Below are 15,319 nucleotides of genomic sequence, written 5' to 3' on the forward strand. Positions count from 1 at the left end.
GCCCCTGGGAAAAGTGAACTTTAAAATCTTAGGTTTGTTTCCAAATTATTCAGTCTGTTATAATCCCTTTCAACATCCGCCCAAGATGCTACAAAGCGCTCTTTACTTTCTCTATCTTTTCATTTGTTCAGAGAGCTCAGCATCAACCCTTCTTGTTTACAAACACAAAAACACAGTGAGTGCCAGAGCCACGGCTGTGCCTACCCCAGCTGGCAGAGGGCACCAGCACCCAGAGCTGAGCAGTGGTGCAGGCTGCCAGGGCTGCTGGGGACAGACAGCAGGAGGTGACAGCGGTGGCACTGTCAGCTGCGTGGGGAAGGGGGGAGGGCAGCAACAAGGAAGCTGTGGAAGAGGGGGAAAGGAAGAGGATGGGACAGATGTCAGGCTTGTTCCATAAAAAGACTGTAATTACAGAGATATAAATAGCTTGTTGAAGCCAAATTTTCATTCATTCACCTATTTTTGCTCTGTTAACCCTACTATAGAATCACTGTTCTGTTCTGTATGACATGTCTGTACATTGCAGGAAAAACATCCCTTGGATTGTAATGCACTTGCCTAGGAATTAGCATAAAAGCTTTTCTATGCAGAAAAAAACCCAAAGATCTGATTTAACCATCAGTCATATCTAGAAACTATAACAGGAGACAAGAACAATGTATAAGAGCCTTGTTTGTGCTGCTGTTCTGCAGTCAGCCCCGTCCACAAGAAGCTCGCACGCACGCTCCAAACCTACCAAACCACCTACTAGCCACCCAGTGCTGATTCCCTACAAGCACTTTGGCTGGATGAACCAAACCCCATCAGTTCTCATCTGATTTCCAGGCAGGGAGACGCGCTTCCCGGTGCCGGCAGGCACGTGACAGCACTCTGCCCAAGGAAATGTGGGTCAGGAAGCACGCACCCGACTGCTGGGGCTGCACGCTCTCCAGGGCCTGGCAGCAGCGTGACGCGGAGCGCCGGGCTGTCTGCAGGCACACGGTGCACGTGTTTGAATTCCATGCTCACACCAAGAGTCACCCCTAGCAGATCTCCACCGAGTCCGGCGCACGTCCAGCGAAATGCTCCGCGTCTTACCGCCGTGCTGAACAGCGCTGAAAACGTTAAACTCATTTGGAAGGCTGACAGACACATCACAAAACAGCAGGCATTAGAAGGAAAAGTCTTCCTTCAAAAATAATTAATCACCCGTTGTGTTTGAGTATAAACATCCAGAGCTAGCAGGCGGGCATTCCGCTCAGCTGAGCAGCAGCAAGATGGACAATCACGTACTGCTGCTTCCCAGCTCCAGCAATGCTCACAGCCAGAGCTGGTGCTGGTGGTACCCGGCCCCCAGCGGCTCCCTTTGCCCCAAGAAATGGTTGAGCTGGATGTGGTTAACCAATAACTTCACGTGGCACATTAGCGAGCCCTTCTGCCAAACGGTGTTTTCAATCCGTATCAAAGTTCAGCAGATCCACGTTGTATCAATGCCATCCCTCCTTTGCACAAGCAAAGCGGGTTTCTTCGCTTTAGGTATTTTAAACAGAATGTTTAATTCTTGTGTGACCCATGGGAGGCACAAAACTGTGTGAGCTGAATAGCACCAAACAAGATTTCATGAAAAGAAGGCTTTTATCCACGATAAAGCCGTATCAGCCTATGTGTTACTCCCTTGTTCTAATTATATAGGACAGAATCTATTTGAACTGCCAAGTTAATGACTTCAAATTTGATCAGTAGTCTCTGTTTATTCAGCCCAGCACCACTGACAGTCAGCGGGGATGAACAGCAAAACAAACAGCCCGGCTGGGGCAAATCCATGGCCAAGGTGGGGTGAGAAAGAAAAAGTGATCCACAACAGCAAATATCCTTTGGTTTAGCTGGGAGGTGGGGAAGGAAGGCTCTTCGCTCTGAACATATTGAGACCCATTCCCTTCATGGCCATACGACATTTATCCATATTATTCTGCTAATGACAGCGTGGTGAGCTGTGAGCTCAAGCATAACTAACATCATGGGCACAGAACGATTCCAAGCCTTATCTTGTACCATCTAGCTATGTTAAATATTTCACATTTGTTTTCAGATTAAGCCATGGTAGCACATGACAACAAGAGGAGAGCAGTAAGCCTTGGAGTGCGTGCAGGATCTCCCCTCACTGTCACTGTACCCACTGCCGGAGGAAATTTGCTTTGGAGCAGCTTTGAGAAAGGCTGGAACCAGCGCCTTGAAAGCAGGATGACAAATGTCCTTGACTAAATCTTCTGCCAAAAGATGCTAGGAATGTTTTAGTTACTGACTAGCTTCAGAGAGCAAAATAAAAATAGAGTTTAGAATGGAAATGGATAGCGTACAGCATGCACATAGCGTTCTAGCAAAGATGTCTTTAAATCAAAAAGAAAAGCTTTGCAAATTCAGTTTCTCAACAGTGGCTTAACAGCAACGTATGTGGAAACCCTCCAGCAATTTTTAAAGAATACCTTTCAAACTATTCACTAAAGGAAACTCCCTTGCTAATCCCAACGTGAATCTGCAGGCTGCGATCGTGATGAAGACGCTTCGTGGCACGACTCCGACCAGGATGTTTACACTTTTCTCAGCACCATCCTTTCATCACTTTGACTGCAACAGGGCTTGCGATTTGCTTGTACAAAACGTCAGCGTCCATGACATCAATAAATGATAAACTGCTGCTGCTGAGACACCTCGATCAAAGGTCTTATATAAGGAAGATGGAGCACGGATGGAAAGATGCCATGTCTCCCCCTATCCAGCCTTCGTGTCCGCCTTTCATACCCTGACACCACTCTCCCCCAGTGACACCACTCGGTTGCTGGATCACATACCAATAAAACATGAAGTTCTCCTGAACAAAACCTTCTTCTCCAACCGCTACAGAAACACAACCGAAGTCTGAAATGTAATACTTAGAAAAACAACACGTAGAGACAGCCGGCTCTGTCAAAGCCTACCAAGTTTGCTCTCCATTTTAAATTGATTAAATAGATTCAATACATTACATTTCGCATGGATGGTTAGCAGTGCTAATACTCCAGATAAAATGAAATGCTCTGCGAGGAACACTCTCACTAGGGCTGGCTCTCACTAGACGCATTACTCGCTCTCACAGTGATTTAGTATAACAGGGCCCAGCAATCTCACTGAACAGGATTACAAAAGCCATCTCTTCACAGCTCGTGCCACAGAAGCTCCTAGAAATACCTATTTCTTCGCTACGGACTCAACACAGGGAATGCAGTGGGAGACGCTGACGCTTTGTTTGCGGGAACTGTAAAACAACGTTTTATTTTTTTTTTAATAAGAAGGTGATTCTTATTTATCAAGGAGTCAAGATATTAAATGCAAACCTTTATTTCTATTCATATCACTAACACAACTGGCACACCAGGAATCTGATATTGTCCAGGCGCCGAATGACGAACTGCTAGAGAGAAACAAAGGAGAGCAAAATTTAATAAACAATTTTCATAAGAAAAACCTATAAACAACATTTCTCTTCCTTGCTAAAATAAGCTATGTGGCATTAATTTGAAGTGATAGCGCTGTTCTCTTAATTAAAAAATGCCAGTAGGAGGTTGATGCATTGTCTGATGCTGCAAGCGACACGCTCGCAGGACGCAGATGGATCTCTGTGCGAGGAATTAGCACACAACTTCATCGGGCTTAAAAAGCAAAACAAAATCCCTAAGTCAAAACAAAAGTATGCAAGGGGTTATTGCAAGTCATTGATAACGATATCGGGATGTTTCTCTTAGAGAACATTATGCTCTGAGAAACAAACAGAACCTAAAGAGACGATGCTCACTCCGGTTGCTCGGTTATGAGATAAATGAAGGAAGATGGACTTTACTGGAGGTCAGTGGGGGACTCGGCACACGCACGTCCTTCCCGTCCCACCCCACAGCCGCTCTCCCACTCCTGGTGATTCCGTCCAGATCTTCCAATGAAGACCCAAAAATTATTTAGAGGAGAATGACAGGTGTGATGCCCTTTGCGGCCTCATTATATCTCTTTCCAGTCTGGAAAGAAGCTTAAGCTTGTCTCCTAATTTCATTCATCAGCCTGATGGAGGAGACAGCGCTGCCCCGGCTCTGAGATGCGTGGACAGCTTGGCGTGCCAGGTTTCACTGCTGAATTGTGGAACCACCAACAGCTTAGGAAACGGATAACTATCAGCCTTCTCATCTAGAAGAAATCCCCACAGAATTTTTTGCTGTGTCCTTTTCATCTATTTTCATCTACGCTACAATTCTTTGCTGCTATCGTTAAATAAAAGAAGAAAGAAAAGCTCTACAGCTCCACAGAGGCATCTGGAAGCACGGCTGTCTGAACAACTGGCAGCTGCTCTGCAGCACAGAGCCACCCCAGGAACAAGCAGGGCATTTTGGTTTTTCTTCCCATAGTGACGATGTGAGAGAAGCCACTTTACCCCAAGGCTTCTAACATATTTACACACCAGCCCTACAATGACTATTTCAGTCACGTTTACACTACTAGCACCATCTCGAGCATCACAGATTAATCTGACTCCTTCTGGTGTTTCAAAGCCTGTTTCTTCCCCGCACACTTGTATGATTTACATCCTGAGGTGATGATAAAAAAAAAAAAGGGGGGGGAAACCACTACTATTTTTCAGCTCAGCTTTATTTCCTTTGCTCCCCCCTTCTATCAAAAATAGCTCTCATCTATGTCCTAGTTCAGTTTGGAAGTAGCACACGCAGACTTGATAAGCATCCCGCGAAGGAAATGCCTTGAATTGCAGACTACTTACGGCACATTTTCCCAAGCAACTTTTTATAAACCCCATTTGATGGGCGCTTCGCTAATTCCTATTGAAGTTTATCAAAACATTATTTGTAGACAAGTCAAACTACTTCTGTGATTGAACAACAACAACAACATCGCTTGTGACCGAGCCGAAGCCAAGCTGTTGGATCACACAGCAGCATTATTTATTCTGTTACCAAACAGACTTTTCTAATTCTGAGAAGGTATTTAATTTTAATCTGAAGAACGCAACGCATGAAAAACACCCGTGTGCAGGTTTCTTTTGTTTGCCCGAGTTCTGTCCTAGCCCAGGGAGATGCACTGCTAAGGCAGCCTGGTGGCAGCAGCACTGCTGCACGCACCGCGCTCCTGCACAGCGCTCAGGGCTGACTGCCGGCCAGCCGCGTACCTGCGCTGCTTTATCGGCCTCTAACAGCTGCAACTAATTAACACGGATGGGGAAAAGAAGTCTGTTAACTTCCCGTTCCCTAAAAATGTTGGAAAGGTGAATGTTACAGTACGTAACGAATCGTGGGCGCCTTCTGGAAACCGAGCTGGCCTTGGTTGCATCACACAAGCAGCCAGCTGAACAGAGCCATGCAGGTTTGCAGTCGCACCCTCTCCTGCACGGTGGGCTCCACACCTCTGCTCCCTGCCAGCACCTGCCGGCTCCCGGCTCCTGCTGCAGTTGAATCTCGGTGTATTTCCGTGCTCATCCATAAAACGGGGGGCTCCCAACAGACATACCTTCTCTTTAGTCAAAATATTTCAGGGGTAGGTTAAAAGCATCGCCAGCCCCTACAGCATAAAGACTCGGATTTTTTTTCTATGGTGAGATGAAAAAGTGGTTTTCTGAAAATCAGATTTTCAAAATCTCCAACACTTCAGGACTTCTGTTCCCTCTGATCTGCTGATTAACAGGGTATTTGCACACACACAAGATAGTAACGTGCCCATCATAGTGCTTAGCGTGACAGGCTCCTCTCTGCAGTCACTGTAAGAGATTGCTTGTAATTTCTACTGCTATAACTATACTGAAGTAAATATAATTTCAAGATATTGCCCAAGTTCTTCTTTCAAAGGCTGACAGCACACCTCTAGCTTACACTGACCCGCTCCACTCAGCACTCTGTTTCCCAATTCCGATGGGTTCTCTGCCATTCATGCTAGAAGTTCCAAGAAGCCTTGTTCCACAGCGACGTATCCATTAGCCAGGCTCACACTTGCTCAGTATGACATCCACGTGTTTTACTTCTCAGTTTAAAAGCAAGTTCCCGCATTCTTACAAAAACACATGGGAAAAACCAAAACACATCAGCTGCGAGAATAAAGAACGATGCGTATATCAACCACTGCAAGTCTGAATCAGACTGAAATTCCACTTTTTTAAATATTGCACTTGTGAAGTAAAAAAATAAATAAATAAGCAACAGCACAATCCATACACTCAGTTACGTTTCATTTCACATGCAGTCTGGATTTTTCTCGTCGTTCATGCCCTGCAGTAAAATGGAGCAGATGCATCTCAAAAGATGCATCCATTGAGGGACCAAGGTCTGTCCTATGCTGATGGGGATGTAACACTGACCACAGTCAGGGCTGGACAAAATGAGACCAGGATCAGACTGATGCCAGCAGTTGACTTCAAGTCCAAACAAATGGAAAGGCAACTATCTTAAATGAGTTTTGACCTTTGAGGAGAAAAATCACAATGGAGAGCTGTTGATAGAGTATCTTGGAAACCAGGGAGATGGATTAGAAGAACAGCTTTTCTTTAACACACACAAATTTAATTTTGTGAAGTAAGCAAGAAACTTCAAATTGATAAGAATATATTGATAAGAATATATGCATTTTATTATAGTCCAATGATTAGAGGAAATAGGCAGATTTTTATGGAAGACTGAAAGGCAAACATATGGAAAGGACAAAGAAAACATTATTCCTTCTAATTCACTCATTAAAAAATGCTATTTCATTCCAAATAATAAAACGTACCAAGACAGATCTCATCAACTTAGAGGAAAAAAAAACTGCAACTTCTTGAGAAATATCTTCATCTACTACTAATTAATACAGAAGTGAAGATGACTGCAAGATCAGAAAACATCCGAGTATCTCTGAAACAGAGACGTTTTATCACCTTCATGTGGGGCTTCTTCATGACCTCCTGGGAAAGAAACACCTACTGTTTGAAAGGAAATAACCACCATGGCTAAACCTGAACACTAGCGAGGAAATCCAGGGACATGTAATATTCCTGGAATACTCCAGTGGTCACTAACACTCGCAGTGAGCTGCGTGGTTTAACATCACCCTTTCTTCCTACATGAGTCGCGGTGTATACCTACGTGACGATAAGGAAACAAAGCGTAAAACAGAAAGCTGTCACACACACCTAATTCCCCAGGATCTCCCAGCATTTCCCACCACCCTAACTGCCTGGATTGGGATGAGGAGCCTCCCGGGACGAGGTGCACAGGGGCAAGGTGCAGCTGCAGGAGGTGCACACAGCTGGCGGGGCGAGCGGCGCGGTCACCGCATCGCGGCTCCCCAACAATCCGCGATTGTCTCGCCCACGGACAGAGGAACAAGCTGCCCATTTAAATACTCGCTGCTGCATTCTATTAGTATGCATAATAGTGCCCATATCCTCAAAAAAAAAAAAAAAGAAATAAGAAAAAAAAAGGATTTTTCACGGGGGAGGGGAGAAAGAGCAAACCGTGCTCTGCCGGCTCTATCTCTGCGCTGTGAACTGGGTAGCCTTGGGGATTTTTGCCCGCTGTGCTTAGTGTCCTTGACAACAAGCCAGTTTGAATTTTGGCCTTCAACTTGACAAAAATGACTTACTGAAGAGGAAGGCATCAAGCTATTACAGCCCTGTGGAGAGATTCTTTCTAAAACAGCATGTGAGCTTATTCTGCCAATTCAACTAGAGCATCGTCGAATTTATCATCCAGCTCCAGGATCCCCAAATATTCCCAATGAAGTTGCCAGTTCATAAGAGAATACAAGAGAAGATTTGAAAGAAAAGCTTCCAACATTTTCACTCTGTCCTCTCACTGCATTTTCTGACTTCCACAAGGATGACAGATGGAAAGGGGAGAGGAACGTGCCCAGGGATCCCCATTCAAAACGGGCAAGATTTCCTTTCCAAGAGGCGTGAAACAAAGTTTATAAGCATTGTAACATCTTAACCTGTCCCCCGCCTACTGGCTCATCTTCAGCCAACCAACAGGCAGATTTCTCCTGCTGTCACATCAATATTTAGAAAAATCTTTTCTAAATGGATATATACCAACAAACACCTCTAGCAAAGCTTGCTGCAGGGCTTAGGAAATCACCACTCTCCCTTCTTCTGCTTTTCTCTCCCAAGCTCAGCTCCTCCCAGCAGAAGGGGACACACGCTCATAGCCCAGCTTTTCCAAGTCCAGCTCTTCAGTTTCAGCTCTTGACAAAGAATCAATTTCAGAAGCTGAAGTTGCACAGATGCAGATGAAGTACGAGCGCAAGTTTTCCTCCACCAGTTCCCTGCAGTGAGTGACAAATGTCTGGCACGGAGGGGTCAGCAGACGAGCAAGGAGATAACATCCAAAGTTATTGCAGCGGTGCCTGCAGGAACTCATCTGTAAGCACCTGAAACATCATCATCCAAGAGCAGTGCAACTTCCCCTCTACCAGCAGTAACAGGAGTGCTTGCAGTAACTGGCTGCATGTCCAGCTGCACGCTTTCTAACGTGCATGCTAAAGAAGGGGAGGTGGTATCGAGGCAAAACTGCCGGGAGTCGGTCAGCTGTTGTGCTGTCCTCACCATTAATGCCCTGGTGTTGGTCAGAGCACCAAGGGCTACACTAGAGAGCACAGCACGTACCCCAATGCCTAAACAGGTCAGAGCAGGAGGAATGACACAGTGGCTGTCAGCAAGTATCTTGAGACTTCACATCTCACCGACACGTTCGCCCACCCAAGCCAACTCACACTATAGGAAAGAACAAACCATTTTCAGTACTGTGGTAATGCAACTTTCTTTCACTTCGGGAGCATAAATCAGCATCAGTGTTCGGTTCCCAGATGCAAATTATCACAGCACTAACGCAGATAAAAGCTTTCAGTGATACTGCAGAATCCGGTCCTTTTCACAGTAACATTTTTATCAGTTTGGGAGAAATCATCATGGAAAAAAACCATCAAGAAAAGGTCTCATTCCTCACGCACTGAAAACACCGGCAGATAGAACAGTCATTTTTTTTTTTATGTTTTTAATGTTCTCTGCACTCAAACCTTCAATGGGTTCCTCTGAAGTGTACACACCTAAGCTTCACAAACACGTTATAGTGATTTCACCTTATCTTTTCATTTCACACCAATCTTCCCTACCACGCTGCTCCAACCAAAGGAACAAGGCAGCCGAGGGAGTATTTAAGTCTGGAACCATAAATAGCAGCAAGTCACCTAACCAGCTTAATCCAACTTTAAACATGTCAACCGGACTTGCTTAAAGTTGGGCGGCAGTCCAGACAAAGCTCCAACACACACACACTGCCCAGGCCAGCAGCAGGAACCAGCCGCACTGCTCCCGCTGCCATTTACCTGCAGGGCACTGGTGGCTGCTGCTGCCAGTAGGTCAGGGACGGGCAGGCAGCATCCCAGTACGAAGCTGACTTCCTCACTGGGAGATCGCCCCATTACTCCATTTTACAACGCAGAAAGCGCCATGCTACCGAATTTTATAACGCGATAAAGCCATTTAGGGAAGAGGATGAGAACGCTGTAAGGAATTAAAAAAGAAATCATTAAGCAGCTCCACAACAGCATTCCAAATTACATTCCTTCATAGGAAGGCACCCAGTTTGAGAAAAGAAAGTTTCAAGTTGGGAATAAAGTAGTTATTGTTTCTACTTTCCCTGCCTGAGGGGATGTTCAAGCAAACTCCTTTTGGAGATGTAATTTACTTCCACCAGGACAATGGTGCTGGCACAGCTCGGACGGAATGGGAGAGACAAAGGCAGCGACTCGCAGCCCACCCGCCTGCGCAGCTCTTGGTTCCCAGTGCAGCAGCCCAAGGATGCCAGCTGCCTACTGCAGCGGCTTCTCCCCATGAAAGCAAGATTTTTTTTAATTTTTATTTTAAGTCCCCCTAGCTCCATGCCCCAAACCTCCTCGTCCTTCCTATCAGCAAGCCACTGAGCAGCCACAAACGCGAGGGCAGACTAAAATGGCCAGCTGGGCAGCCTAGCCTCTTACACTAGCACCATCAGTCTGCAGCCAGGACTCTTTCTAACATAAAAACGTAAAACTACAGACAGCCCATGAGGTATTTACTACTTTTGATATACAGATCCCTGCACAGATAGTCATTGTTTCTGAACACGGGACATAAAACTGTCTAGGTCGCCAATATTAGCGTTGCTATTGATCGGTCGGTTAACTCTGCTGAATCGATCAATACTACATTAGTCATGAAAGGGAAGCGTTTGTGACACTTTTTAACGTATGCCTTCATAACAAGCTTAAGTGTATTGCTTTTAAAGAAATGTAATATTTTACTTTGTACTTGAAGTCACTGTATTCTTTAATGCGTTCCTTAAATTACCAATGAATATCTGCAAAACGAGCCCAAGCCAGCCTTTTACCAGCACTGCACAGATGGGACTTCCCTGACCCGTTCTAAGCAGAGGGAAATGAAAGTGGTGTTTTGGACACTGAACTGCACCGCCTCTCTCCCTTTCTTTGTCCCTGCTAAACCCAACTTTTCCTCTAGAAATCAAACATGGCCTGTGAATGCCCTCACCTCACGTAAGCCACGCACTTCCTCATCATCTTCCTCATTCCTCCTTGACGCTTCTGACATCAAGCTCTCCTTCCTCTCACCCTCCCTCCAAAACCTCTACAGATACAACAACAAACAGCTCCTAGACTGGGTCTGCCAAGGAGGAAGGCCTTTTTTAACGCTGAGGGATGACTGCACTCTCCTGCTTTACCAACTGCTGCTTTTCTGCTAAAGAAACTGGCTTTGCCATCAGCCCTCCACATGGCCATCTACACGTTTCCATGGGCTCTGAACTTCTGCATGTGGTCCTCTCCCCTTCCTGCTCCCTCTCCAAAGCGATCTTTAACATTTGAACAAATGCCTTTTCCTTCCCCATCTTCTCTCAGTTCCTCTCTAGCACCAGAAGCCAGACAGCTTTTAACACCTCTGCTGCAATGCTGATGAAAAAGCCATACAGATGAAGTCAGAACACAACCTCGAGTTTTTCTGCTACAGAAGCTGCATGTTTAGTCCACTACTTCACAATCTTCCCAATTCCATCTGCAAGCTACCTGGAACAGGAGCATCTCTGAGATCCAGCACAATGAGACTGCAGTTTTCACAAGTACTTCTGGGTGATATAACAGTATGAGTAAGAAGCATGTAAGCTTTGGAGTTGATAAACCCTTTGGAACTTCCCCTGGGGAGCGGTGACTGCAGCAGCAAACAAAGGTGTCAGAGGAGGACATCAGCTAAAAAAGAGATCTGCTGCTCAAAGGCCCCTTTGACTTTGGACCGCATTCCTCCCTGACCCAGAAGATCCTGAGCAGACTCCTCAAGCACTCACAGCACCATTTTATTATTATCATTCCCTTTTTGAGACGTCTGTCACGGCTGCGCTACCCCGATGGCAGCACCAATACAGAGAGACCACAGATTTAATGACAAGTTCTACCTCACTTTGCCTAGAACTGCTCCGAGCAGCGAGACAAGGCCATAAACATTCTTGGCTCCTGTATCACCAGCAGCGGTGAAAGCTCCCGTGGAAACAAGAGGAACTTTGCACGTGCTTTTGGAGAAACTGAGATATAAGGAGACATGAGTGTGTTTCAGATCCACAGGACGTGGTCATTTTAATCTGTCATCCAAGTTACTTGCAGCTGTGGGTGTTGGGTTCCTTTTTCATTTCTAATCAGGATGCATTATTTGCCACTTCAGTGCAATTTGCATTGGGATAAGACTGATACCACTCCGTACGAGATACAAGATCATTCCTAATATATTCACGTAACTAAAATATTTCCAACACATTGCTCGTATACATACCATGCCAATAAACAAGAAAAAAAAAAAAGATGCCTTTTAAAAAAGCAGAAAGATTCAACTAATGCAACGCTCACAGGCGCCTTCAGACTAAGTGCTATTTACACAGCTATTTTCAGTAGCGCAACACATAAATGGTTTCTAATCACAGCAAACACAACGCAGGTAGTAAACCATAACAGAAGACGTCCTCTGCCTTGATTGAACTCCGCTCAAACCTCCCAGCAGCAGAACAGATGAGGAAACAGGAGCCACGCAGGCTGCAGCGATGTGGAGCAGGTAAGTCAGCCCGCCGGCCTCCAGCGACGCCGAGGACGCAGCATTTCCTAACAGCTCCAAAGGGAAACCTCTCCCAGAGCAATTTATTTTTGATTAAACACGGCAATTTTTGTCGTACCACCCAGGTTGCATGCTTGTAAAAACCAAAAATATGTTTGAGCAAGCAGAGTTCTCCAATATAATTAATTAAAAAAAAAAGAGAGGAGTGAGAAAATCCACCAAGTTGCTCAATAAACTGAAACTTCAGTCTCTTCCAAAAAATGCTCTCAGCTAGGAGAGAAGAACAGTGCATGCTAAAAGGCAAAAAACACTTTGATGCAGCATTTGCTCTTTAAAACCAAAACCAACAGCTTCTATCTGCTATTTAAATGATACCCGCCCGCTCTGAAGGGCTATGACCACAGCAGAAGTTACTCAACTCCCAACATTTTTATTGACTGACTTGCATAAAAAGAAGCCACATTAGCGACTGATTTGACATTTAGCATACGGCACCACAAAACTAATTTCAGATCAAACATCATCTATGCACCCTAAAAGTATTTCCAGCCTTCTCATGTCCGAAAGGATTTTCAGATTTACATTTTCCTTGCCAACTGCAGCCTTCTAAAGCACGAGCAGCACAGAATCAAAAAGGATTAAAAGCAAACCAGGGTTTTTTTTGAAGAGTTGCTTCTGATTGATCGCAGCGCATGCCAGAAGCAAGTTAACCTGGAACCGATGTTTACCTTGTGCCATTTTTCTCATTATTTGGCAATATCTCACGCTCCCACAGCTACGGCTCTGTAAAGATCAATGCCGGCGCCTGGGTCTGAATGAACCACAGCCCTGAGATCTCCAAGCATCCACCTGTTGCCTTTGAAAGGTCGGATCTGGCTTTATTTATTAATAATTCATCCCACAGCCTTAAGAAGCAGAACCTGTGCCTCTTCCCATTAGAAGAGCAGCTCAGCATCAGCCAGAGCAGCTTGCAGAAGATCTAATCCAGACCTCTGAGGGTGCACCATAAATTGGCTTATCCATGTGTGCACGCACAGACCTCGCGAGGGGACACGGAGCACATCGGTTCCTTGGCACCTCTTGCTATGGGAAGGGATTTCAGAAGTTGGATTTGGGAGAGGAAGCAAGCAAGGAGGAAAACAGAAAGGGAAACAAAGCAAAAAACAAGACAACCAACCCAGAGAAAAACCACTCAAAGCAACGAAACGCACGGAGAGAGCCCAGCGGGGCTCTCCTCCTCCACAAAGCTTATGGAGCCGAGCAGAGACAAACGAGATGAGGAGAGGGTTCGTTAAAGAGTCCGCTCGCAGGGAAGGGGGAAGCCGAGGGCACGGCGGGCGGCACTGCGTGGGGGAACGGAGTGCCACGAAGGTGGGGAAAAAAAAAAGAAAAAAGGAAACAAACAGAAATAACTTCGAAACACACCAGCACCCCGGGCCAGGAGCGGGAACGGGGGAAGCGGAGAGGAGGAGCGGGTAACAGCTGGGCCCCGCCGCCCCGGCTCGGCCTCCCCGCACGGCGACGACCGCCCCCGGCCCTCAGCGGCCCGCGGCCCCCTCCCCCCCGGCCCCACTGCGTGTAGGAAAGGCCCCGGGCCGCGCCAGGGCCCCTCCCGCGCCGTTATTACCTGTGAGGCGGATCTTGATGCTGGAGCCGTTCCGACGCGTCCCGGGGTTCGACATCGCGCCCCGCGGCGAGATCAACCCGCGGCCCCGCGCAACCCCATGCGGGCCTGCTGAACCCCCGGCCGCTCTCCGCGCTCCGCCCGCGGCCGGACCCGCCGCCGCCGCCGCCCGCCTCAGCCGCCGCCGCCAGCCCGACCCGGCCCGGCCCGGACAGCGCCTCCGCTCCGCCTCAGCCCCGCCCCGCGTCTCGGGGCGTGACGTCAGCGCGCGGGAGGAGAGGCGGCGCGGCGCCACCATCTTGGGGAGGTCGGGGGTGGAGGGCCGCGCTTTGAGGGAGGAGTGCGGCGCCCCCTTGCGTGCGGGAGGGCCGTGGGGTGGCACGGAGACTCACGGGGCCTTAAAGACCGCCTCGTTCCAGCCCCGCGCCGCGGGCTGGGATGCACTGACCTCACACAGAGCTGAAATCGGGGCATCGGGCTCCTCACATGGACTACAGTATACGTGAATGCGGCTTTCCTGGACTCTTTTCCCACCTACTGATCCAGAAATATACCAAATTAAGGTGCATTTGCTTTCAGTGACGTTCACTGATATGGATATCTTCAGCATTATTCCATTTCCCCCTATTCTTTCCCAAGGAAGTTTGTTTCCTAAGGAAGTAGAGAAATGAATTGTCTCCGTTGGGTATAGGGGAGATTTGGGAGGACACAGGGGTGGTGCAGAGCAAACATGGATGCTCTCTGCAGTTTGGGAGTCAACAGTGGTAAATGTGGGGCTACAATAAGACATGAACCAGCCCCCTGATTGGTTTATGAGCCACCAAAACATAAGCCCAAAAGCATCCCATAAGCCATCCTTAAACCTAAACCCCTAAAACCTGCACCCCAACAAACACAGAGCAGCCTCCAAAACTGGCGTGGAGGCAAAGCCACAAGCTAGGGCTCTGTGGGGCATGTGCAGCCAGGCAGGACAGCAAATGCTGCTGGGTTGCCAGTGCTCCTCCTTTAGTCCTGAAAGCAGAGGGCCACACAGCTCCCCACCATGAAACCCCCTTTGACTTCTCCTGAAGAGCCAGACCTGCAGGACACACCTGCACAGTGCTGGAGAATTACCAGGTGCTCCCACGGCAGAGAGAAATGACCAATTAGGCTTAAGAGAACCTGCTTCCCCCCCCCTGCAAACTTCATCTCCCTATTCAGGTCTTTACACAGCACAAACAGGCCCCCACAGGCACCAGCAGTGCCTTACCCACATCTCCAGCAAGGCACTGAGCTCCTCTCTGGTCAGGACAGAGGACACTTCAATCAGCAAAGCTTATTATTATAGTTCTTCTCAAGGAAAGGTAGAGGTGCTCTGGATTTGGAAAGCAGAGCAGCATCAACACATCACAGCCAGGGACACTTCTCTTCCAACCTAGGGCTGCAAAGGTGAAAGGAAGCAACTCATCTACAGCAGCCTCACACAGGTGAGCAGGGAAAGAACCCTGAAGTTCTGACCTTTCCCTTTTTAGCTTGCTGTAAGTCAGCAGAGCATCAGCACACAGCAGCCCTGTGCCCAAGCACAGGAAGAGCAG

The 15,319-nt window shown here is 47.3% G+C and overlaps 1 protein-coding gene across 4 annotated transcripts in view; it reads right to left on the minus strand.

Annotated features, from left to right (window-relative positions):
• The window catches only part of SMURF1 (SMAD specific E3 ubiquitin protein ligase 1), a 43,443-nt gene extending 29,385 nt beyond the window's left edge, over window positions 1-14,058 (minus strand). For all 4 annotated transcript variants that reach the window (XM_021411482.1, XM_021411481.1, XM_021411480.1 and 1 more), the window contains exon 1: window positions 13,749-14,058. In XM_021411482.1, the coding sequence (XP_021267157.1) occupies window positions 13,749-14,043 (295 nt within the window). In that variant the 5' untranslated portion in view covers window positions 14,044-14,058. The remainder of the gene's footprint in view (window positions 1-13,748) is intronic.

Source organism: Numida meleagris, chromosome 13, assembly GCF_002078875.1.
Source record: "Numida meleagris isolate 19003 breed g44 Domestic line chromosome 13, NumMel1.0, whole genome shotgun sequence".
Lineage (NCBI taxonomy): Eukaryota > Metazoa > Chordata > Aves > Galliformes > Numididae > Numida > Numida meleagris.